General features: G+C 42.2%; 2 protein-coding genes across 5 annotated transcripts in view; one reads left to right on the forward strand and one right to left on the reverse strand.

Moving 5' to 3' along the window:
• TKT (transketolase) lies at positions 1 to 21,890 on the forward strand. The gene is made up of 14 exons (XM_074549925.1): positions 1 to 136; positions 4,850 to 4,967; positions 6,281 to 6,394; positions 7,034 to 7,131; positions 8,776 to 8,967; positions 9,777 to 9,895; positions 10,773 to 10,966; positions 11,493 to 11,657; positions 12,271 to 12,427; positions 16,851 to 16,981; positions 17,994 to 18,077; positions 18,251 to 18,344; positions 19,923 to 20,045; positions 21,596 to 21,890. The coding sequence occupies exons 1-14, from the start codon at positions 30 to 32 to the stop codon at positions 21,781 to 21,783; spliced, it is 1,884 nt and encodes a 627-aa protein (XP_074406026.1). The 5' UTR covers positions 1 to 29; the 3' UTR covers positions 21,784 to 21,890.
• TMEM40 (transmembrane protein 40) overlaps positions 13,074 to 25,261 on the reverse strand; it is a 27,628-nt gene continuing 15,440 nt past the window's right edge. For all 4 annotated transcript variants that reach the window (XM_026792400.2, XM_014265990.3, XM_014265989.3 and 1 more), the window contains 4 exons: positions 25,170 to 25,241; positions 25,015 to 25,089; positions 24,293 to 24,355; positions 13,074 to 23,866 (listed from right to left, as the gene is read on the reverse strand). In XM_026792400.2, the coding sequence (XP_026648201.2) occupies positions 23,847 to 23,866; positions 24,293 to 24,355; positions 25,015 to 25,089; positions 25,170 to 25,241 (230 nt within the window). In that variant the 3' untranslated portion in view covers positions 13,074 to 23,846. The remainder of the gene's footprint in view (positions 23,867 to 24,292; positions 24,356 to 25,014; positions 25,090 to 25,169; positions 25,242 to 25,261) is intronic.

The following is a 25,261-nucleotide window of genomic DNA, read 5'->3' on the forward strand; positions in this document are numbered from 1 at the left end:
CGCCGCCGCAGCCCTCCCGCGTCGCACACATGGAGGATTACCACAAACCCGACCAGCAGACGCTGCAGGCGCTGAAGGACACGGCCAACCGGCTCCGCATCAGCTCCATCAAGGCCACGACCGCGGCCGGCTCCGGGTGAGTGAGAGAGGCGGGCGTGGAGCGACTCAGCCCTGGCCGCACACCAGAGCCGCGCTCCCGCATCCCGGGGCTGCATCCGGCCTCGGCATGGTGCTGGGAGGGGCCGTGCCGGGCTCCCGCTGCCCGAGACGCTCCGGTGCCCCCGGGCACAGCCCCCGGTCCCGCGGTCCGCTTCCCGCCCGGGGCGCGGGGATGCGGCGGGCCCGGCCCTGGGAGCGCTGGGGCGGCGTGCGCGGGGATGGGCAGCGGGCAGCGCCGATCCCGCCGCAGCCCCCGGCGCTGATGGATGCGCAGGAGACACGTGTGGAAATGGCGGCCGGGGGCTCCGCGGGCACAGCCCGCCCGGGCCGGGCCACGCCGGTCGCCGGTGCCGCCGGGTGTTGTGACTGGGAGAGAATGCTAAGTTGGGGCAGGACTGGAAACCAAAGAATTTGTGCCCGAGGCGCAAGCGGCTTCTTTTTCATTGCGTGCCCGTCAGTTGGAACTAATTCTGCACAGAATTTCAAGTGAGCCCAAGTGGGATTATCTGTGCAATGCCCGCGGTCTCCAATGGGCAGTTTATTCAGGCCTCTGGACAGGATTTAGTGTGGGCTCTGATGTGTGCAGATTCCAGGGTTATCCTTTCTTTGATCGTGCTTTACCTATGGAAAAAAAATCTCTGCAAACAATCAGCTTTTAGTCATGTAAAATCAAAGCCATTTTTTTTTTTCCGCTTGAAAAATATATGAATGCTTCCATATAAAGTGCTGGACTTTTTTTCTTTTTTACACATATCCCATCTTGTTGCAATTTCCTCCTTTGGCTCTCTTTGAAACTAGCTGCAGTGTTTAAAAGACCTGACTGAATCCCTTGGATGCTGAGGTTTCTGTGAAGAAAGGTGATGTGCAAAATATTATAAAGCTTCTTTGAATTGCCTTCCAGTCCCCACCCTGTGCCTGGCATGAGCTCCCTCACATGGCTCTCGGAGCTGAACTTTACTCGTTCCGTTTGCAGCCAGCAAGTGAAAGTGCTGCTGTTGTTCTTCCTGTGAAATGGGGTGTGGGACGCGGGAAAGCTCTCAGCAAGTCAGAGCAGTGCTTTTTTACAAATCTGTCTTGTTGGGTCCAGTCTGGAGAGAGAGGTATAGAATACCCAACAATTGCCCTTTTAATTCTTGATTTGTTTCAGAGCTGCAGTGTACAGTATTACACAAGTCTGTGAGAAAGTGTAAATTGAAAACTGTGTTTTGTAGAGCTTGGGCTTCTGTATTCAGCTTCCAGGAATTATTTTAAGCAGGCAACAGCGATGTGTAGTATCAGTTGTCGCATCAACACATAAAATTATTTCTCTGGTTTGCTGATGTGCTGTTAAAGAATAAGGATCATACTCCAGCCTCTGTTTCTCTTCCGTGGCCCATGAAATTCACCAGTAAAACCATTCTCACCATACTGATGAAACAGAAAAAGTAGTTTTACTCAAGCTTTTTATTCCCTGGTTCATCTGTGCTACAATACTGAGTCCTTCTAGCACAAAGGCATTTCAGTAATCCTCTGGTTTATTCTGCCACTGGAGTTGTGTAGTCTGAAATTATTACACAACTTGATAACAAGCAGATTATGAAAGATGGGCTCTTGAGAGAAGATTCTGTTGATAAGTAATATATTTTCTTAATAAGATTTGGTTGCCAAGATGATGGTGTAGTAATGTGCCCAAAAGACATTCAGTCTGTTGTGGAGTTAGGCAAAGCATGTACATTTCCAAAGCAGCTGTGCATTATGAATGTTTCCCAAAAACTGAGACAGTGTGCTTTGCTTAAATAGCTGGTGTGCACTGAGGATGGGAAAAGATGCTTGAATGGAAGTTAAGGTTAAATAGAAGCTTCCAGTTAGTTAGAAATGTGAATTGTCATGATGGCTTTGATTTTGTTAAGGAAATACATGTTTGTTAAAGGTGTAGCTTGTAAAAACTGCAATAAAAGCACTTCAGAAGAAACAGGACCTGCCTACACTTTCAAGGAAGTAATTTCTGTGAACTGTGGCATGTATTGCAACATAAATGGTGGTGTGGTAGATATTTCACACCAGTTCTTGCAGTCTTTACTTCTTTTACCTTCTGTTAAAGAAAGTACAGTCTTTGCCTGGGCAAGACCTAACTCAGTCTGATCCTGAAGTTGCTCAAACACATCACTGAGTATTTCATCAGCTGGAGTGGAAAAATTCAGTGAACTGGAAAAAAAAATTTGCGCTCAAAATTACTTACGTGGGCAAAAATGTGATTCGTTTCATTGTAAAGATTGACCATACTTGCTTTGGGGTGTGGAAGAGCTTTTTCTTTTAGATAAGTAATGCACACATTCCCATTGAAATGGGTAGAGTGGCTGCTGTAGCTGATAAATTGCTGCAGTTTTGAAACAGTGTCTTGGCTTCCTAGAGCAGGATGGATACATTCTTAAAAGTGGAAGTTGCAAGAGTTTCTTAAGAGGCAGTTAAGTTTCATAATGGGTGATGTGATCACTTGTTGCAGATGATTTTTTCTTCAGTTTTTTTTTTTTGTTTTTTTTTTTTTGTTTTGACTCAGTGTTCCATTTTAGCTTTTCACTGCTGTCCTTTGAAATGTGTGGACACATGTAGATGGAAAAAATATCAGTTGATTCACAGTAATAAAAAAAAAAAACCACAAAATGAAGCAACCTGGAGCAATTATTTTACCCTTGTTTTGTGTGGATCCAGGATTTTGGTATTCTAGTATACTTTGGTTGGGTTTCCTATCAAAGGACTGTATTTTGAAGTTAAGGCTTTGGGTTTTTTTTTATTTCAAATAGTAGAAATTAATTTAATTAACCTGTAGCTTTAACAAGATGTTTTTCCAATTTTCAGGTAATTTATTAAATTTTTCTACTTTTTTTTTTTTATTTCCACATGCTACCATTTTAGGTGGTTTAAAACTTTTTTAATCAAGACCAGGAGTTCATAGAAGTATGGTTAAGTATAAAGTTAATAAAATTAAAGGAATGAAAGCTTTAAACAAGCATGTAAGGCTTATTGATTAACTCAAATATATGAATATTTACTAATATGTTTGAACCATGGTTTAAAGCTAATTCTCTTGGTTCCCTGTGTGTGAGTACTTACTAAGGGATCGACACTAACCATAATTTGTATTTTGCTAGTGTTTTGCATGTTTTTATTCTTTTATTACAGTTATGTTGGGGATATTGGGTGGGAAGGTTTATTACTATCAAAAGAAAATATTCTGGTTCACTTAGTGAAAGTGTTGTCTAATCCTAACATGCATGGTAAATGTACATGTAGGAAACAGAAGTGACACTTTCACAGTCAGTTTATCCTGTTTTACAAGGAGGATCAAATATTTTAAGAATAGCCTGCAAAAGATGAAAAGTAAATGTGGGTAGAAGAGGAAGTGAGAAGAAACAGCTTTTTCAACCTCCTTACTATTAATCATCCACTTTCCTGTACTTCAGTAGTGATGGCTGATGTCAAGAATTATGTTTACATCAGTAAAATCTGAAAAATGCTATTTTCCATATTCAATAAAGATTTTTAAGGAGCCTCCTTACCCCTTTTAAGCTTTATGGCGAGCGAAAACCAAGGCTGGTACCCCCAAGTGCTCAAATGGTGCCACCCATTCCAGGTGCATAAGAACTACAGTGATTATTATGTAAATTACAGTAATCTAGAGAAATAAAAGTAATTCTGTGCCCTTCTATTGCACTTCCAATGAAATATATACCTTGTCATGGAATAACTCCATATTTGCTACTTGCATGACCTCTTCACATAACTTTTTGTTCACGTGGTACTTCATGGCACAGCTGCCTGTGAAATGGGCCTATGTATTCCTAAGGCAAGTTATAGTTGAGTATGAATTCATGTGCTGTTATCCCAGAGAATTCAATGAGAAAGACTACACAGATACTGAAATATGTTTGATAAACCAACACATACAATATTTCAAACTTAAAGATGTAAATGTAGAAAATGTTAGCTCCCCTCCTAGCCAAAGATTAAGCAATTTAGTATTTTACAACATGTATCTGGGTGTTTACTGGAGACAGTAAATTTCCATATCCAGTTTCAACAGAAGATGAAAAAGAATTGCATTATTTAATGTCCTCTTTAAAAATCAGAATTCTTATTCTGTCAACTCTAATGTGGTACAATGAAATGGTTCCTAAGTTATACTATTATAAATGTTCCAGAACTCTCTGCAGAAGTTAATCTTGCATTACCAATCCCTGCATGTGCACCAGAGCCTGAACAAGTCCTGATGCCATGCTTTCAATTTCTCCACTCAGCGAGTGGCTCCAGTTCTGTGGAAGCTGCCCTTGTTTCCTCTGATTGGTGTGAATTTCTGCCACCAGATAAATCAGTGGAGTCTGATTTCAGGCCCAGGCTGACACAGCCTGTGAGTGACAGTCCTGTGCTTCAGCCACCCCTTCAGGTGGTGGTCCTTGGCATGGAGAAGAAGGGAGACCTCTAAAAAACAAGTTCTTGAGCTATCAGCAGGGTCTTGATTGAACACCCATTTCAACCAGATCAGAGGCTCCCTCTGCCTCAAAGTATTTGATTGGCACAGGGGTGGGATATCAAACACTTCAGATTTGTGCATTTTAATGCTGGGGAGTTGGGGTCTGGTGAAGTGATACTTTAAAGATGTGGTCCTGAGCAAACAGTAACACAAGTGGTAATCTTGGGTCTTCTTGACTTGTAGCCACCCTACATCATGTTGCAGTGCAGCAGAGATTATGTCTGTGCTGTTTTTCCATACCATGAGGTACAAAGTGCAAGACCCCAGAAACGCCAGCAACGACCGGTTTGTCCTTTCAAAGGTAAATAAATAATTACTGGTTTGCTGTCCTGTTACAGTCTGCTAGCAAAGAGCTGTCTGTCTGTAGATTTAATTGACTTGTCTTCTTTGACTTGTGTTTACATACACCTACATGTGCAGAGAAGTCTGTTGGGAATATCTGAGAGCCTGGAATTTGTCTGCTTCAGAAAGAAAGAAACTGGTTGAATTAAGTTACAACATAACTTAAAAACAGTTTAAAAAGGGTCTTTGTAATGTGTCCCGATAAGTCTTAACTCCACTATGTTAAGTTGTTATAATGTTAAATAATAAATATTATATTGTCTATATAATCTATCAGGATGCAGCAAGGTCTATTTTGTTTTTCTAACAAGGCAGTTGCAGTTGGCTTTTGTGCTCATTGTTAAATGCAGCCCTGCTGTTCTGCCTGCAGCCATGTCACAGTGGGCTCTAATTCCTGCCAGCTTCTCAGGGAGCATTGCATGCAAAGGGGCAGGTTAGTGAGTAGTTTGTAGTTTGCACTCCTACTGTGCCAGTATGGTACAAAAGTTGCTGTTACATCTGTGGGTCAGAAAACACTCAAAGCCCAGTCTGTGCTGCCTGTTAGTGTTTCTGTCCCCTCCTACATTGTGTCCTTGCAAATCGCAGGGATATATTATTCATATGGCATAAAGGCAGGTGAGGGCCTTCAGGAAACATGGAAAAGATGTAAAACATGGCAGATGAAGTGCTCCAGTGATGCACATTCCATTTCTGAGTCAAGAGTTCCTCAGCAGTGCTGTGGAGCCCACGGTGAATGTCCTTGTGCTGGATGTCACTGCTGCCATGTCTGGTGGCCACTCTGAAAGAAGGAACTGAGTGAGAAGCAAGCAGTTGATGCTGAGGTGATGAAACACTGAGAGTCACTTCCTCATGTTTACTTTAGCTCTCTCATTAATTAGTGTTTCTGTCCAGAGTTGCTAAATGGCTTCAAACCTCTGCCTGCTCTTTTGACTCCTGATGGCTCCAGGAGTGGAAGATGACTGCTCTGAGTGTACAAAGCTTAAAACTTTGCCTGTTGTCACTCACTGCATTCAACCCTGAGTGCATTCATTCTGAAGCAAGCTCTAGTGAGATAACACTGCTCATCCTGCTGGGGTGCTGTAAGCAGGGGCATGGGGAACTTGGAAACAAGCATTAGTGTGGTGTGTGCATTGTAAAAATGTTCAATAACTCCATGCCTTCCTGATGGGCACAAGAACCTGGTTTCAGGGTCTGTCTGCTTTGTAGAGTTTTGTCCTGGGAATTGGGAATTGTGAAACTTGTGTTTTGTTTACAATTTCTGTTTCTCTCTAGGGTCACGCAGCACCAATTTTGTATTCTGTTTGGGCAGAAGCTGGCTTTCTACAAGAAGCAGATTTGCTGAACTTGAGGAAAATTGATTCTGTCCTAGAAGGACACCCAGTGCCAGTGAGTGCTCATAATCTTTGATATGAAAGGGTTTCCTCCTGTGAAACAACAAGTGTATGTATTTCACAGTGATTTTGGTTGCTAGCTGTTCAGTACAGGAAAGATAAAGACTTTTAAGAAGGATGATGGCATTTATGGCTTCACAACTGAATTTGAATTTGAACTGTGTTTGAATGAGCATGTAGAAATGACCTTTATTGCAGTAGTAAAGTTCCCCTGCATGGCAGTATTTTCCATTTCATAAATGTTTAGGTAAAGTTTCATCCAGGCTTCACTTGCCCTTTAAGCAGCTTTGAGGTATTTCAAGAGTTTACACCCAGCTTGGCCACTTCATTGGTCTTTCCATTCCCAGCCAGTTGTTTCAATTGATTCTTTTTTACACAGAATCATCAATTCTCAACTGTTGCCATCCAAAGCATAGCTGAGAAATTCCATTCCCTCTCAGAGTGCCCAGTTAGCTTGTGACAGTCAACATGAGGGAAATTGCATTGCAGGGAAATCAGGGGTTCAAGATTTAGAGGGACTTGCACATTGTTATGGCTGGGAAGCTGCATTTTGGTGTATGTTGAACCAGCTTCTAGCACTGGAAATTACTTCCTCTATTTCATAACTACAAAATAATCATCTTTTTATTCTCAGAGACAAGCCTTCACTGATGTGGCTACTGGATCCCTTGGGCAGGGTCTTGGTGCTGCTTGTGGAATGGCATACACTGGCAAATTCTTTGACAGAGCCAGGTAATTCCATTTTCATACTTCATGATCATTCAATGGGAAAATTTTGTTAAAATTAGATAGATAGATAGATAGATAGATAGATAGATAGATAGATAGATAGATAGATAGATAGATTCTCCTTTATTCAATCCCAAATCTGATTTCAAATTTGGGTTTTAAATGATAGATAATTACAAAGCTGTTGCCAGTGAAACTACCAAGGGTTTAAAGATTAGCAACAATTAGTGCATATGTGTGTTTCTTTTGTGACCTGACAGCATTGCAAGCTGATGTTCCTGAACAGAGAAGACAGGGAGTTGTTGGAGGAGCCTCTAACTTCCAGAGAGTAACTGATATCCATTTTGAGACTGGATGAGTCCCTTTAGAAGGAAAGTGCAAGCTGGAGAGGTCTGTTCAAAGTCAGATGACAAATAATGGAGAAGGTTGGATAAGGACCCATTATGGTCAATAATAGCAAAAGTGAATCTTAAAGTAGGGCTCCAAAATGTTATCAGAAAGGCACTCAACTCCACAGAGACAAAAATGACTGCTCCTGCCATTTGTTTTGTGCACAAGAAGAGAAGATGTCTAAAGGCAAATCTGTATGAGGAGGAAAATAGCCTGATGTGGTTGATATATTTTATCTGACAGTTCTAGTACATCCAAGCATAGGCTGCCCAGTTAATGTGTCCTACACTTCACTAGCTTGAAATCATTTCTGTGAAAGATGACTTGCTGATTTTAATTGAGTTTAGCAGATGCTACGTGTGGAAAAAATCTAACTAGTGCTTACATGACAAAAGGAAAAGGTGGTCTTGCGTGCAGCACTGGGGAGCAGCTTAAGTGCAAGGAGTTCACATTTAGCTGAAGGCAGGTAGGAATCAGATCAAAAGTCTCTTCTAGCTTCATGTTGAGTAAAAAAAAATCACTGACAGCCATCTCAATTATTTTGTTTTAAAATTATATATTTGAAGGATAATTTACTTTTTTTTTTTTTTTTGGTGGGTAATAAGCATTTACAAAGTTTTGTTGTCCAGAAGAAGAGTGAAAGTAAAAGACAAATGCTGTAGCTGAATTTGGTAGAGATGAGACAGTACTCCTGCTGAGTTTTATCTAAATAAAGGGCTTCAGTGGTTGGAGAAATAGTCTACAAAGTCATTTAATGTTGGTTATCTTTTTACTGAACTCTGAATTTGTTATGCAGTATGCTTTAATCCATAGCTGAGCTCATCTACAATTTAGAGTTTCCTGGAATTAATTCCTGTTGGTTGTCCTTCCAGAGGGTATATGGGAGGAAGGAGGAAGCAGAGGTAACTGTCCCTGCATTGTTCAGGATCTTGCTGAGTCACAGTGACAGTGTTCAATGGGCTTGTTCAGTCAAGCCTTGCAGTGGGAGGCTTAAACTTGATTTTTTTTGAGACAAAGGTTTGGAAAGGAGTGCAGTATTTCTCATCTTATTTTTCTAACATGTAACGGCTCATAACTATTTGAATTTGATTTGTCCAAGGTTACATAACTTTAGCTGAGGTGAATGCATTGAACAATGGGAATTGAGTTTGGGATAGAAAAATGAAGTGAATTCTTACTATGAATTATTGGAGGAGTTTTGATTTAATAGTGCTCACAAATCAAACCTAATTTATTTTCATTTTTAATTTCTTCTAGCTATCGAGTGTACTGTCTGCTTGGAGATGGAGAGTTATCTGAAGGCTCTGTTTGGGAGGCAATGGCCTTTGCTGGCTTTTACAAGCTTGATAATCTTGTTGCTATATTTGATATTAATCGTCTTGGACAAAGTGACCCAGCTCCTCTGCAGCATCACGTTGAAATCTACCAGAAACGCTGCGAGGCCTTTGGGTATGTGAGTGGGAGAAGCTCAGGATAATCTCTCATTTGAAAATGTATGTTCTGTTTGCTTCTCAGAATTGTTCAAATGAGCTTTCAGCTCTAAAGGATTCCATCAGCGTGGAAGAGGGTCTTTCATAATGCCTGATATTGGTCGACTTTAGGGCTGCAGCAGGAATATTGGAAGTGGCAAAATTTGTTGGTTTTGAGGAAAAATAAGGACTGCTTGCACAGATAAATCTGTCAAGGGTCTTAAAACTGTTTTTAACATATCAAATTCAGATTTTATAACTGTGACCACATGTCCTATCCTAGCAAGTAGATCAGAAAAAAAACAGCATGGAAAGAGAATTCTTTGTGTATTGACTTTCATTTAGTTTCATATTTCTATGCAGATGCAAAATCCATGCTAAAAAAAATGTCAGATACAATAGAAACCAAATTATGCCCGAGTGCTTGGGGTTTTTTTAATCAACGTCTATTGTCAGTTTTCATCTTATTTTTAGATGTTTGATTTGCTCTTGTGATTAAAAATGGTCATTATGTCTGAAGAAATGTAGGATAACTTAGTTATCTGTGGGCTGTGAATTTTGCTCATAGTTGTTGATCCCCCTGTGACTCATTTTGCATTATAAAAAAGCAGCTGTGCTATTTTTTTATGGTCTCAAATAAATGCTAGTTCGTGTTTCTGGCATATTTTGAGTCTCTTAAAAAGACACTGCACTGGAATGAAGTTAGTATTTGTTATTGTTATTGCTGACTACCAGAGAGTGTCACATGCTAAAACCCTTTAGAAACAGTTGATCTGTTTGTGTTCTTAGCTGGCATGCCATCATTGTGGATGGACACAGTGTGGAGGAGCTTTGCAAAGCCTTTGGCCAGGCCAAACATCAGCCAACAGCCATCATTGCAAAGACTTTCAAAGGCAAAGGCATATCAGGTAATAAAACAATTCTTGTTTTGCATACACACATAGATATTATGCACACCTAGTGCTGCAGTACAGGCAGCTGCACATCTCAGCAACAGCTGCAGAAGGTCTTTGACCCTCTCTACCTGTCAGCAACATTACTGCTGAGAAAATTGGTTTGGTCCTATCAAGTGGGACCTGTGCCAGCTATGGAGTGTTCTGTCCGTGGGATGGAGCAAATGCACACTCAGTGTGTCAAGGGTTGCCATGATTCCCTTTAGCCACAGCTTTTAGCAGCACTCTGAGCTTGCCTTTCTGACCAGATAAATATTAGTAACAGGAGAGAATATAATTCCTTTTCATTGAGTAAGCAAGCAAAGTTCATTATTTGCAGTGACTGAAGGAAAAGTGTATCAGCCAGAGAGGTGATTTGGCTGTTAGTGCTGGGTGCACAGATAAGAGTCATCAGAAGCTATTCAAATAAAGCTGTAAAATATAAGATCTTGTTTGAATTGGACACCTTGGTTAACTGTTGTTTCAAACTTATCTGAGTTTGTTTAAATAGAACTGTTGAAATTTCATAGGAAATGTTAATGCTGATTTACTGGTTGCTTCCTGCCACACTGAGGTCTATTAGGGGCAAATTTACGAATCATTTCAGTAGAAGGTGTTGGGATTTTGTCACAAGTTTGGAATATATATAATTTGATCATGTAAAATTCCTCCACTTTGTTTAAATGTCTGTCTTAATGCAGCTGAATACTACTGTAATTGTTCAAGGAATTTCTTCCTTGGAAGAAAATACTGGACTGTCATACTCCACTGCACTTTCATCTGGGTAAAATCTGAAGCTAAAAACCTTAATTGTTTTTATATTCTTACTTGTAATGTGACTTTAAATACACAGGTGTTGAAGATAAGGAAAGCTGGCATGGAAAGCCCCTTCCAAAAAATATGGCTGAGCAAGTCATTCAGGAAATAGATGACAGAATCCAGAACAAGAAAAAGCTTTCTCCAGCCCTTCCAGAAGAAGATGCACCTATAGTAAATATTAGAAACATTAAGATGCCATCTCCACCAACTTACAAAGTGGGAGAAAAGGTATTCCCTTCTTTTTCACTGATGGTCAGATATTTCAAAGTGTGAGACCGTTTAACAGGATGGCAGGAGGTTTTGTGTTATCTCTTCCTCTAGTTGCAACTACCCACCACTTCTCAATAGGCAGACACCTATTTCCATAGTGTGACACAGACAGGCAACTTGCTGGGTATCGAAAGGGTATATAAATATATTAAAATATGGAGATTCAAATCACTCTTCTTCCTTTGATGATCATTATCAATTTTATAAACTATTTTATGTGCCTTTGAAATTGAAGAAACTCCTTGAGGTTCAGTGAATTTCTATGATTGGAAACTAAGGTTTAAACATTTCCTAGCCAGATTGGTGGGGCGTTGCTAATTTCAGCACAGATGTATTTTCTAATGCTTCGTTGTGGGTTTGTTTACTCTTCTGTGTGTCACCATTCTCATATGTACTTTTGATACTGCTATCATTTGAAAACAATAAAACAGGAAGAAAAAAAAGCAGCAAGCTACAGCAGCCCTGGTGTGTTTTCCTTTTGCAGTGGGCCACCCGCAAGGCTTACGGGGTTGCGCTTGCAAAACTGGGCCACGCCAACGATCGAGTGATTGCCCTGGATGGCGACACAAAGAACTCCACCTTCTCCGAGCTCTTCAAGAAGGAACATCCCAGTCGCTACATTGAGTGCTACATTGCTGAGCAGAACATGGTAACTGCTCCCTTGGCTTTGTTGAAACATCAGTATGACCACTCAGTGTGAGCCCCCTCACAGTGGGGGTCTAATACTGGTTTTTCAAATAAATGTGAGGTAATTGTAGCAAAAACCAATTTAGGAACCTTGTTCTAATTTCCAGTTTGCTAAAGAAGGGCCCTTTTAGTAAATACCAGTCCAAATAACACAGGTAAATCCATTCCCTCTTACTAATGATGATTTTTGTTTTCTGGAGATAGCAAGACCATGTCCATTGGACTGAGAACCTAAGCCTTTGATCCAGGAGAAGAAAGAGAGGGATAAGTCTTAAAAATCTTTGAATGGCTGCTTTAAGCAGATAAAGAAAAGAAGCTGCCAGTAAGAGACAACAATAACAGCTAGCAGTTGAAGCATGGAGCAGAGGAGATGCAGGAGAATAGATACTGGGAGGGTGAGTTGCCTCCTTTCCTTTCTGGAAGTGCCAGCAATTAGAAGCAGGACTAAACAGAGACTTTTAATCTGCACTGAGAGCTTCTTGCTAAATTTTTAGAGCAAGAAGTCGCACAGATGATGTCCTGGAAACCACTGATAAATGAGGAATTCACTGTTCTTACCCAATGTCCAATTTCAGGTGAGCATTGCAGTTGGCTGTGCCACTCGTGACAGGACCGTTGCTTTTGCCAGCACCTTTGCCACCTTCTTCTCGCGGGCGTTCGATCAGATCCGCATGGCCGCCATCTCCGACAGCAACATCAACCTGTGCGGCTCCCACTGCGGCGTCTCCATCGGTAAGGGAGCCACAGTGTCCCAGGCACTCCCTGCTGGCTGGCTGGCAGCCAGACGGATCCTGCTCTGGGCAGCCAAGCTGTGCTCTAGCTGGGTGCTGTAACAGTGGCAGCAGGGATAGCAGGAAGTTGTATTTGCAAGTCCACTTCTGTTGTGTTTAGAAAGAATGAGAAAAATTTCAAGCTGCCATTGGCCTTGTTTTTCCTCTTTGGCCTGATGAAAATAGGACTTTTCCTTACAAGATTTCCTACTGTACAAGTACAGACTGATATAAAGGGATTGGACTGAAACTGAGGGGTTCAGGTTCCATTTCATCTTTGCAGCTGATGAAAAAAAGAGAATATTCTCTCTGTGGAGAGAATAGTCATGTGCTTACTGTACCATTTTTTCCCAGTCTCTTACTGGGAATCTCTCTCTTACTAATGATAACTGTTTTTGCACAGATGCTCTTGTCCATCAATCTCAAAAACACTTTAGAGATCACACATTTAAAATAACTACTTCAACTTATCCCAGTATTTTTTACTACTGAAATTGTTAATACGGTGATTAATAAAATCTGAAATCTCTTACATACTAATGAAACAGGAACTGTGAAGCTGTTACAGAATTCAGAAAATTGAATCATAGAAAGTTTTGGTTGGAAGGACCTTAAAGGTCATCTCCTTCCAACATCTCCCACTAGACCAGGTTGCTCAAAGTCAGGCAGGACTTACCCTTGGCTGTCTTGAATGAACTCCCTCTCCCCATGTGCCTCAGTACAGCTTCTAGGAGGATCTGTTCCAGGATCTTCCCAGGCACAGTGGTAGTTGGTAGTTCCCAGGATTCTCTCTTTTCCCCTATTTAAAACCAGGTGCAGTGTTTCCCTTTTTCCAGTCAGTGGGGACTCCACCTGGTGCTGCTGTGACTTTTGCTGGGGAGTGTCTTGGCAGCTGCCTCAACCAATTCCCTCAGGACTCTGGGATGCATCTGCTCAGCTCCCATGGAGTCTGTAGGTTGAGGTTCCTCAGGAGATCACAAGCCTGATCTGTTGTGGTTTAATCCCAGCTGGACACTAAGTACCACCCAGCCATTCACACACTCCCTGTCCCTGCAATGGGACTGGGAGGAGAATCAGAAAAAAACTTGTAAGTTAACTGCTACTACTACTAATAATAATAATAGTAATTATAAAAATAAACTGAAAAGCACAATACAATTTCTCAACATCCATTGAGCAATGCCCAGCCTGTGAGCTGTGGTCAGGCCCTTGGAGCCAGCCCCTCCTCCCCCCAGTCTGTATGCTGAGCATGGCATTCTGTGCTATGGAACATCCTTGTAGCCAGTTTGGGCCATGGTCCCTCCCAGCTATTTGTCCATCTCCTCCCTGGCAGAGGATGAGGACACCGAAAATCCTTGATTTAGGATAACACCACACAGCAGCAACCAAAACATTGATGTGTTATCAACAGTATTCTCATCCTAAATCCAAAACACTCCACTGTACCGGCAAAGAAAAAAAATGAACTATCCCAGCCAAACCCAGGATGTCTGAGAGCAGAAGGAACTTTGCTTGTCCAGACCCTGTCCTGGTGTGGGAAAAGGGTTTGCCAGTGGAGACCAAGGCAGCAGAGCCAGCACATCTCAGTCGAGCTGGCTGGGGGCCCTCACCAGCAGAGCCTTCTCTAGTCTTGGCTTCCCACTCTAACTGTTTGGAGCACGTCAGATCATAGTGGGGTTGGCTTTGGTTTGAAGGAGGAAAAGAATTTTATTTTTAATCTGAAATACATAGACATGACCCATGAAAACAGGAACAGACTTGCATACCAAGAAGAAAAATGCAAGTAGACATTCATGCTTGAAAAACTAGTAGGTATTTGTAGGGAAAGTGAAAGAGAGGGAGAGCTGACAGGGGTAGTAAATTAAGGTTCACTGCCTACATCAGTATTTCAGTTGATTTAATAGTTTTGGCTGGCAGTAAGGTTTGGCAAAGAGTTGGATGTGGGGTTTTTTTTCATTTAAAACAAAATAGTTAAGTTGATCTGTAATATCGGTAAAGATTTAAAGATGCTTCATAAACACATGTAATCTCATCCCAAACTTCAAACTTACCTGTAGCAGTGCAGTTCTCTGGAGCAGACTCTGTACATATTGTATATGTAATTAAGGGAGGGATTCTATTACAAGCCTCTCATTAAAATCAGTCCTTCCACTTTCAGACTTCTAGCAAGCAGAGTGTTGATGTAAAAGCCAAGTAGCTTTGGTCTTTGCTGATTTAGGAAGATGAAACTCTTTTGGGTTACCCAAATTGTCTCCTAGAACTACACTTCCAAGTTTCAATTTTCAGCACATGAGATGTTCTGCTGGGAGCTGTGATGGTGAAGTGCAGACTTGGATTTATAAAGTTGTTTGAGGTACAAATCTCTTTCAAGCCTCGACTTGATTTTCAAAAAAGAATTTCAACCTAAAGTTTTGCAATTTATATAAAGAGCTATATAAAGTTTTATAAAGAGTTATATGATGTTAATGTAAGTTTTGCAACTTATATGAAGAGTTATAAAGAAAGTTATTCAGAGAAATCCTTTAGCAGTTAAAAAATTCAATTTTAAATGAAAGGGTATGAATGAAGCATACTTCCTATTAGAACTTTGGGCCTGCATGGAATTCCAAATCTGCATGCAATTCAGAATCCAATCTGGACCTGTGGTGAAAATTGAAGTTTTATGTATGCAGTTCTAGGCAGACCTGGGCTTCTACTGCACTGAAATTTGAACCATTAAATTTATAAGAAATAGCTATCACAATGACCTTCTGTACAAGTTCACTCCTAGACCAATAGTTGCTGATGGACTGAAACATTAAATAAGTTATAAGGTCATAAGAGTATAATGGAAAAATCTGTATTTTTCAAACTGAACATATAGAAAAAGAAATCATAGCATACATGTGTCAGAAATAGAAATATCAATTGTTTAGACTGTTTTATATTCTGGACATTTGCTACTGCTCATATTAAGCATTTACTTCTTTTATTAAGCTATAAATGTAAGTTTTGCAGATGTAATTGAGAATTATACTCTCATTTGATCTGTGGTATTCCAAAACCATATAAATTTACATTTTCATAAAGACTTGGGGCCAGACTCAACTTGATTCCAGTCTGTAAGTTACTTTGAATTGAATTGAGGAGCTTGGCATGTTGGTGGTATTGGCACCACCATAGAAAAAGCAGGACAAGCACGAGTAACTCTCTGCATTGGATAATATTCAGATTCAGGATATTAAAATTATCACCTGATAATTTTATTCTTCATAATTTCATTTTCCTTCTATGCCTTCATTGTGCGAGTGCATTTTAGGAAAGGAAATGCCCACTGGATCCCTCTCACTCAGAGTACACACCTTTAGAAACTGTGATGTTGAGAGGGAGTCTTCATGTCATGATTGAAAGCCAAGACAATTCCTTTTCCTGGTCTGTGCTTACTTCATTAGTAATGTGCAGTGGCAGAGTTCAATAATTGATCTCTTTAACGTGTTTAAAGTTCTTCAGAATTTTGTGCTGCTCTTAGGAACATATTCTCCTCCTTCCTCGTGAACTCGTCCTTCTTGAATAACAGGTAGTGGGTGCATGTGGGAAGGCTCCCAGCCCTGCTGCTGCAGGCTGTGACATGAGTGGACTCAGAGCTCTGTGCATGGCTGCTTTGGAGCAGTGCCATTCCCAAAGCTCCCTTACATGAGGTCACTGGGGGCGGGGGGTGTTGTGGTGGTTGTTTCTTTAACCATGGGAAATCATGGCGCCCAGCACGTGTCCTGCCTAACAGTTCCTTTTCAGAGATCTGGGCCATGAGGTGCTTGAGTTGTTAAAATAACAACACAGATGCCCTATTGCTCCTCAAAAGACCTTTTTACAGCATTAAAAAGTACATACATACCTTTCATTTAATCTTGAAATCAGCCTAAGAATTTGAGAGTAGTTGTATCAATTGCACTCTCCATTTCTGATGGGACACATGCAATTCTCCCTTCACATTTCCAGCAGTTTAAATCTGGAGGAACACTTATTGACAAGTATAAATTTTGCCTCAGCACGTGTAAATCTGAAGATGTTCAGATATCTTGTGACCCTCTTTCTGTATCTGTACCCCTCCTATTTGGTTGTATTCCTTTTGTGTTGTTTTATTGTTATACTTTACTTCCTATTTTTTCTTTTTAATCCCAGTTCTCTTTCTTTTTAGTCTCTTTCTATCCTTATTTACTGTTTAGATGGTTCCAAGTTTAAGGAGAAGATGATTCTTTTCTCAAGCAGGTAGACTTGCATGTCGTGTGTGTGCCTGATTTTATCCTTTTCTCCTTTTTTGCCTGGTTTACGTTGAACCTCACTTCTATATTGAGTGATTGTCAAAAATGTGCACTTGCTCCTTTGTAACCCTGCTTTAATTCTTCCAGGTGAGGATGGGCCATCTCAGATGGGGCTGGAGGATCTGAGCATGTTCCGGGCCATTCCCAACTCCACTGTGTTTTACCCCAGTGATGCTGTAGCCACTGAAAAAGCAGTGGAAATAGCTGCCAACACCAAGGTTTGCATCAGAGTATTTCTGAGCCAGAAAATAATTCTGGCTTTTGTACTACTCTTGTTGCTTCTGGCGTGTCTCTACCCACGTAAATTCTTCCTAAGGCTCCAGTGGGCAGTGGGATGTTTTCTTTTCACGGAAAGGTTGCAGACATTCTGTCCAGGCTGGTGCAGAATGAACAATCTTGAATGCTGTGGGCCAGATTTGGGGAGATGTAAATGATTACACAAGTGCAGTTTGAATCTATATTGAATTAAAGTGTAGGTCTTTAGCAAACCTAAAAGTGCTCTCCTAGTACCTTATCTCTGGGGTCAAACTTGGAGCTGGATATGGAAAGATAAATCTCTATATTGAGGATTTTGATCATCTCCTTGATCAGTATTTTCCTTGGCTGCCATGGAAGTTTTTCTTGAGAAAGGAGAAAATGATCTGAAAAAATCCAATCTTGCTACTACAGGTTTTTAGTGAAGGAGTGTAACAAATATGATGAGTGGTTTGTGGAAAAAAAGATGGGAGGTGGGGAAAGAAGTGGGAAGAACAGATTAAAGTACAAGTTTGCTACTTCCTCTGGAAGGGCATCTGAACTTTACCTGACGAAAAGCCTTTTTCCTTGCTTTCAACCAAGCATTCTTCTCCAATTTAAAATTGACAGAGTAAAAGTTGCACAGGTATGGTAAGGTTCCAAGAGTCTAATTAACTCAAGTAGGATTCTCCATTTCCACAAGATAACAAAAGAGAGACAAGTATCTTGGAATCAGAAAGGAAATTGTAAGTTATCAGTGTGCTTTAAGAGGAGGTGAAGTGTTTTGTACTGCTTGAAGCAATCAGCTGTCACAAGGGACTAATGGGAATTGGTGGGGCAGAGTTTACTTATAAGAATCAGAGGCAACACAGGAGGGTGAACATCAGACAAATAGAAAAAGTCATTTTTGCTGTATTTTTTTTCATAGGATTTATCAACTAGAATGTTAACACTTTTCTGTTTTCCTAACTTCTACCATGTTTACATCGGAAACAGGGCATTTGTTTCATCAGAACCAGTCGTCCTGAAAACCCTGTCATTTACAACAACAATGAGGACTTCCATATTGGACAGGCAAAGGTAAATACTGCACAGATAAATAGAATCAGAAAAATATGCAGTGTTCCCTTTGTAAAAGCTCTTTTGCCTTTAAAGTGTTGCAAAGATTTGGTCTTTTCATTAAAATCTCTAGAAATGAAAAATAACTCCAGTAAGATTACGTGTTAAAAACACATGGACGTGTTTTCTTGCAGGTGGTTTTGAAGAGTAAGGATGACCAAGTGACTGTGATTGGAGCAGGAGTCACTCTGCATGAAGCACTGGCTGCAGCAGAGCAGCTGAGAAAAGGTGGGGCTTTTTTCTTTTTTGTCATGTAACACCAAAAAAAATCAATACCAGTCAGCCTAAGTGCTCACCCTTTGTACTGGTAAACATGAATGACACTGTTCAGGCAGCTGGTCAGGCACTGCTAGCTGAAACTGCAACACAGCATGCAGCTGCCAGTCTCACCTAATGGAGGAGGTTTTAGTTGGCTTAGCAGCTTCAGTAGCCATGAAATGACAACAGATCACACCAGGGTCTCATTAGAATTGCTGATCTGTGGTAGGGCCCTGTGGGCAGAGCCTGGGGGACACTGTGTGAAAAGCAGGAGTGGCACCTGGTCTGCTACAGCACAATCAGCTGCAAACCAGCTGGAGCCAGGCCCCAAAGCACAGCTCGTCACCTGTGTGTGCCCATAGGCACCTGGCCCTGGGCTGGGCTCACTGCTGACCTGGGTTCCTTTGAATGCAGCAACTCTGAACCAGTGTGGGAGGGGCACAGATCTATGGCAGTGCTCAAGTCACTGACATCTCACAGCAATGGTAACCCTTCAATGAAACAAGAGAAAGAAACCATCAAAAACCCATCTGTGAGTCAGGAACCTCTCCTCAGGAAGAGATTACAAATAGCAGGAGATAATACAGTAATGCTGCTGTGGCTTATGGGGAGCTTTGTGTGCAGCATCTGGGTGCACTGATACTTTGTCATGACCTTCAGTCACCAGGCTTAGGACATTTTGAAAGTTGTATTTTCAGAACCATTGTTATTTTTCTACACTTACTATGCCTTACAGTGCTCTGCTGGTCTTGAAGTCTGAGTAATCTCCTCTGGAGAGATAATCCCACAGTGCAAAGTCTAATATCTAAAATGTATTGGCCACTAAAGAGCCTTCAGTCACAAAATGACAATAGGGCCTCTTCATGTGTAGGAATCAGCCCAGTGTTCAGCCAGTCAGGATCAGAGACAACCTCACATAATTGCTATTCTTTATAAACAATTGCCATTTGTGTGCAGCTTTAATGAGCCATTGGGCCTGCCTTACGAGGGCAGGGCAGATCTGGGTCTGGTGCCAACAAACCTTAAGGGTGCCCTGGTAGGGCTGGGCAGCTCAGACAGGCACACCTGAGAGGTGGCAGCCTGCAGTGAAGAAATAATTCAGAATGCCTACACACCAAAGAATCAGGTGGAAATTGCACTTGGCTTGACAATAAAGGTTAAATAAAGGTCTGGGGAAAAAATTACAATTGACAGCCTGAGTAAGGAGGATTTCTCTGGTGACTGAATTCTCTCTTACCTGGGGAAAGCCAGTTACATTACTTTTTACCAGGGTGCTCCTGGTAACCTTGAGTCCCTCATCCAAACCTCCTCCATCATGTCTGTGAATAAATGGGTATCACTATTCCACAAAGTCCATGGAGAAAGAATACATATAGAAATTAGGCTTGGCTGGGTTCTGTGGTAGATGAGCCATAGGTACAGGTACCTGGCAGTTCATGTGGGCAGTTCTCATAATGGTCTAGGAGATCACAGCCATTGCCTGTCCCACTGGCATTGTCTTCCATGTTGCAGTTCATTGTTGCAAATAATTTCCATTTGTTCATGCAGAAAAGATCTACATCCGTGTGATTGATCCATTCACCATAAAGCCCCTGGATAAGAAGACAATACTTGAAAATGCAAGAGCAACCAAGGGCAGAATCATCACTGTTGAGGACCATTACCATGAAGGTAAGAAGGGTCTGGGAGGTCACAGCCCTCAGAAGCTGGAAGTTCCCAGCTTCTGACCTGACAGAGGAGTATGAGACCTGATGCTGTCATCTCATGAAAGGAAAAGAGAGATTTCAGGTTTTTTTGGTGCTGTTAGGATTATAAAGTGACACTGAAGATTGAAAGGCTCCAAAGATTTAAGGGGTAATCAGGGCTGTCTTTCTGATTCACTTGGCCTCGTGTGCCCTTTCTGTGCTTGGTCCAAGTGAAGTCCAGATTCATTTGTGCCCAGTGAAATTGTAAATTCCTGCTATGCTGCAGGGGTTCTGCTCACAGAGTTCTCTGAAAGGCTGCACAGCAGCTTCTTTGCAGATATGAAATTGCAAGAGATACCATTGCTGTGCAGGTTTAAGTATTCCATGTGTCCAAAAGCTTGGCTCCAGGTTACCTGAAATCAGATGGTTTGGGCAGTTTCCAGTTTTTCCACAGTTACTCTGGGATAAATTCCTCCCTTTTTCTTCTCCACCACCATAGATATCTACTAACAGAAATTAGTAGATATAGTTATGAGAATATTATCTTAAATTAAGGTGAGCATCACTCTTGCCAGGTACCTGAAGTGAGCTGGCTCTACTGTAAGTGCTGGATATGGATGGTGATAGATACCTGAACCTCTTCATTTTCTAGCTCAATGTTCAGCTCTGGATAAGCATTTTACTACAGGCTTGCAAGACAGCAGAATCTTAACTGTGAGGTGCTGAGCAGGGGCTCTGTGCTGGCACAGTGGTCTGTGGGGTGCAGGCAGGGCAGGTGTCTGTGCTTGCAGGCCCCATCCCACTGAGCTCACCAGCTGCATCCACAGAGGGGCATCTGGCTGCAGGCTCAGCTTGGTTAAATCCCACCATGCCAGGAGCTGTGGGCAGCCCTGTGATCCTGGATACACTCTCTGAAGGGTATCAGTAAGGTGTCCCTTCTACCAGGTTTTACAGCACATGCTTTTGACCCCAGTCCTGTTTTCTTCTTCCTTGGTACCTCTGCTTCCAGTGTCTCTCCTGCCTCCATGCAGTTCCCGTTGCATGTTTTGTGCCTGTGACTGATAGTGAGTCAGAGCTGAGCTCTGAGCAAAGGTTGTGAATACATTACATAAGCCAGAGAGGTGCCCAGCAGCACGTACAGACACTGTGAAAAGATGGAGCTCTGAGCTGCTGAGATTGGTTGGAATTTCAGCACGTCAAGTACACTTGTAAATGCTCTTCAGTCAAAGTGTATTTTTAAACCTGGCTCCTGGTGGCTGATGCTGAGGTGGTGAGAGCTTGCTGACAATCCTGTGCCCTTGAGAGGCAGGTGTGTCCTGCTGCTTATGGCTGAGTATTTCAGAAATGGCAGCCTGCTTGTCCTCAGGATGCCTTTGGCATAGGACAGGCTTTTCAGTTCGCAGTCAGCCCACTCAGACACGTGTGATTGGTGTTCTGCTGAGGCTGGGGATGGAGGCTGGAAGGTGCAGGCCCCACACACAGTGTGGATGTTCTGCTGGGACGCTCCATCAGTGCCGTGTCTCCCTCTCTCCGCAGGCGGCATGGGCGAAGCCGTGTGCGCCGCCGTGGTGGGTGAGCCCGGCGTCACCGTCACCCGCCTGGCCGTGTCCCACGTGCCCCGCAGCGGGAAGCCAGCGGAGCTGCTGAGGATGTTTGGCATTGACAAGGATGCCATCATGCAGGCGGTGAGGGCAGCCCTGTCCAAGTCCAGGAACGCCGAGTAGACGGGAGCATCTCGTGCTGTGGAACGAAGAGCTGCTTTCGGAGAGGTTAAGGCAGGCAAAGGTGCTTTATGTAGAGAGTTCTAATAAAAATACCAGCTTAAAAAACCTTCTGGGGTTCATCTCTTCTTTTCTCTGTGGGGTTTGGTGTTGTAGGGCAATACCTGCATGTTTAGAGCCCCTCTCTGCACTACCCCCAGCCATTTCAAACCAAAGGCAAGGAGGAGGTACCCAATATGCTGGGTGGTGCTGAGGTGGAATGAGATGTTCCAGGTCCTGGGGAAACAACGGGGAGGTGAGGCCCAGCTGGCTGAATGGTAACACAGCACAGGTGAAGGAAAAAAAATTGGAACTCCTCATAGGAAATTGTAGTTTTGAGTGCTTGGCTGATGCTACAGCAAGGGTGATGCTGAGAAGGACTAAAGGATCTGGAAGAAGAGCAGAAAATTCCCAGGTACTCAAGGGGATGCAGCTCAATGTGTAAGTTGCTTTTTTGTTGAGAACTGACTTTTCTCATGGGACCTGCTGTAAGTGGCTTAGCTGTTCATCTCACATGGTGGGATGCACTTGGCGACTTTTTAAATGTTTTGCAGTTTTTAAATGTTTTGCTTATTTTACCCTTAAGCAATTTCTGTTAAAATTAAAAATTTATGTTTAGTGCAGAGTACCAAATTTAAAACATTAAGTATTGAAACATGTTTCTCATCTTGACTGTTCCACAAATTGCCTTTCAGAAAGACATTAGACAGCAGAGGACACCAAAAAAGCCCTTTTCATCAGAGCAGGGTGACTGTAGTTTTCAGTTCACCCAAAAGCCATTTGCCTCTAGCATGGCTGCAGTGCTCTGAGCAAGACTTTATTTGCAGGCTAACACAAAATATACAGTAGTTTGAGATGGTGAAATATTTCTACAAAGACATATAAAGGAGCATATAAATACTATGAAAAATTTATATTCACCCTTCTTGCACAATTTAGCCCTTGAGGCATTGGGTGGCAGCTGTGCTGTGTTGGTGCAGGCCTGAGTGCAACTCTTGGCATTTCTGGCAGTGCAGCTGGAACTGCAGGCAAGAGTGGCTGGCACTAGTGCTTCAAACCATTTACAACAAAAAGTAACCTTTCTAACTTTCTGAGCAAAGCTTGACATTGTTCCTGTAAAACTCTGAGCTGTTTGGCTTTACAGCTTTCAGATTTACATTTCCTTAAAAGTCCATGTTTATGGCTTTTTCTGTTCAACTGGTTGCCTTCATCGTTCTGTGGGTATGAAGACCTTACATTTTTACTTAAAATGTAGCTTTGTTGCAGTCTTCCTATGGTTGCATCCTTGCAATGTGTAACACACCCTATAATGTTAAAGTTTCACGTTTATTTTACTCAAAGAAAGAAAAAGGTTGGAGGATGAGTCAAATCAAACACTTTGTTTTTCCCCTGAGAAAAGATGAAATCTGCTGTTTTGTTAGTAACAATCTCATTACTGCAGCACTCTGTCAGTGCCTGTAACATCTCCCCAGCTCTCCTCGGGTGGAACCACTGCCCGCCCCTGCTCCGAGTTCTGCCCCAATGGATTCATCAGCCCCAGTGCCGGCACCGCGGGGAGACAGGGCCCGCCTCTGCCTGCTCTGGGCAGCACCAGGGGGAGGAGCAGGAGGCCAGAATTCCGACAGAAACAGCCAGAGCCTAAGCCAGAACCAGCACAGGCCAGTGGTCTGTTGGTTCTGGTACAGCACAGGCAGACTGATGAGGTTTGTAAAATGAGAGCTGCACCAGCATGTGGCTGCCTGGGGCAGGGAAGGTGGCTGTTTGTGTTTCAATGGAATTGAACACAAAGCTGTATTTCCATTGTCTTCCAAGCTCTGCTAAGCTCCAAACCACTTCAGAATCCAGAGGGGGCCCTGTACTTCAGTTTCAGGTTTATTTTGGAGGGAAAGGAGTGATGTTTTTCAGAGGTTTCACATTTCAGTATTTCACATTGGCCATTTGGTTGCTAGGTTCACCTCATAAAGCAGTTCCTTTAGTACTGGAAATCTGGACAGCCAGGTTTGGGGAACTCTCCTGAAATACTCCTCCTAGGCAGCTTTCCTCATGCCTGTGGGATGAAGAAAAAGACAGCTGTCAGGACTGCTGTATTCACTGTATCCATGCAACTTTTTCAGTATTCTTCATGTTTTGTGTCCTTAAACATGAACCAGGAGTCTGTCTGAAGACCCAACAAGTGAAGACTCCCTCCAGCCCTTGAGTTTTTATTTAAGCTATAGAATTCTTACACAAGACACTGCCAGGAAATAATACCCCATACAGGGTGGATTATTAAAAATGTGAAAATGTTCTGCCACAGGGAAAGAGTCAAGACTAAATAATTTCCAAACCCAAGCAGCTGTAACGAACTGTAGTAAAATACTCCTTTTTTTTAAGGCAATCAAGATGGGAAATTGTCATTTAACTGAGTTGATCTTAATTCTTGGCCAAATCAAGGTCCAGGGAAGACATGCTGTCAGGAAAAAGAGCACTGTACCTCTTGGCTTGAATTTGTCAATCAGAGGAACAAAACTGTCAAGGACACTCCGAATTCGGTACACTGGGTGTGAAAACAAACATATAAGGTAAGCAACGTAAAACATAAAAAAGTAAAAAATGGCAAAACCCAAACACTGACACTTGTTTAAACAAGCACATCTGCAATACCATTAATAAGAAAGATCAGGCTGAGTCATGAGAGAACCATCCACAACCTCCCACCATGTTAACATGAGATTACAGAGGAGACAAGTTCTTGGTTGGGGAGCCATAACTTGCTGCTGGTAGCAGCACTCCTATACCATCCTTAAGGATTGTCAAAATGCACAGGTTTTAATATTTCCAGTATCTGCTGCCCCAAGCTCATCCTCAGTCCCAGGGGAATGCATGGCAGCCAGGATGCACAGCATCTTATCCAGTGGATCTGGGAAGACAGGCCTGGCTGCTAAAATTACTCGTTGTCATGGCAACACAGCATTCGGCCATTGCTGCAGAAAGAGGTGACTCAGGGTCTTGTGATCACTGAGAAGGAAAAATGAGTCAACCTCTCCCTTCAGTAGCACTAAGGCTGCTTGTCTGCATCCCCTCTGTAATTGGGAGATGTTGGGGGAGTTTCATGGTGAGTTACAGAATCTCAGCCCCAGCAGTTTCATGGGCTGTGGCAACTGCATGACCTTGTCCTTAGAGCAGGGACACAGCTGCTGCTGGAGGGACACTTACCTAGACCAAAGTATATCCCAGTGGTTTCCAGGGAAGCAAAGGTGATTAAACCAATCCCAAAAGAAATAGTCCAATCTAAGGCAACAAAATAAATGTTAGCTTTGCTCATTTTTCTACAGCACAATGATACATTCTACTATTGAATCTTGCCTTACCTTTGTGGTAGTAGTAGCAAACTAGTAAAGCTCCAATTGCAAAGCAAAGAATAACAAAATGAAAGAATTCATCTGAAATTGAGAGGGAAGAT

This window comes from Zonotrichia albicollis, chromosome 12 (assembly GCF_047830755.1).
Source record: "Zonotrichia albicollis isolate bZonAlb1 chromosome 12, bZonAlb1.hap1, whole genome shotgun sequence".
Taxonomy (NCBI): domain Eukaryota; kingdom Metazoa; phylum Chordata; class Aves; order Passeriformes; family Passerellidae; genus Zonotrichia; species Zonotrichia albicollis.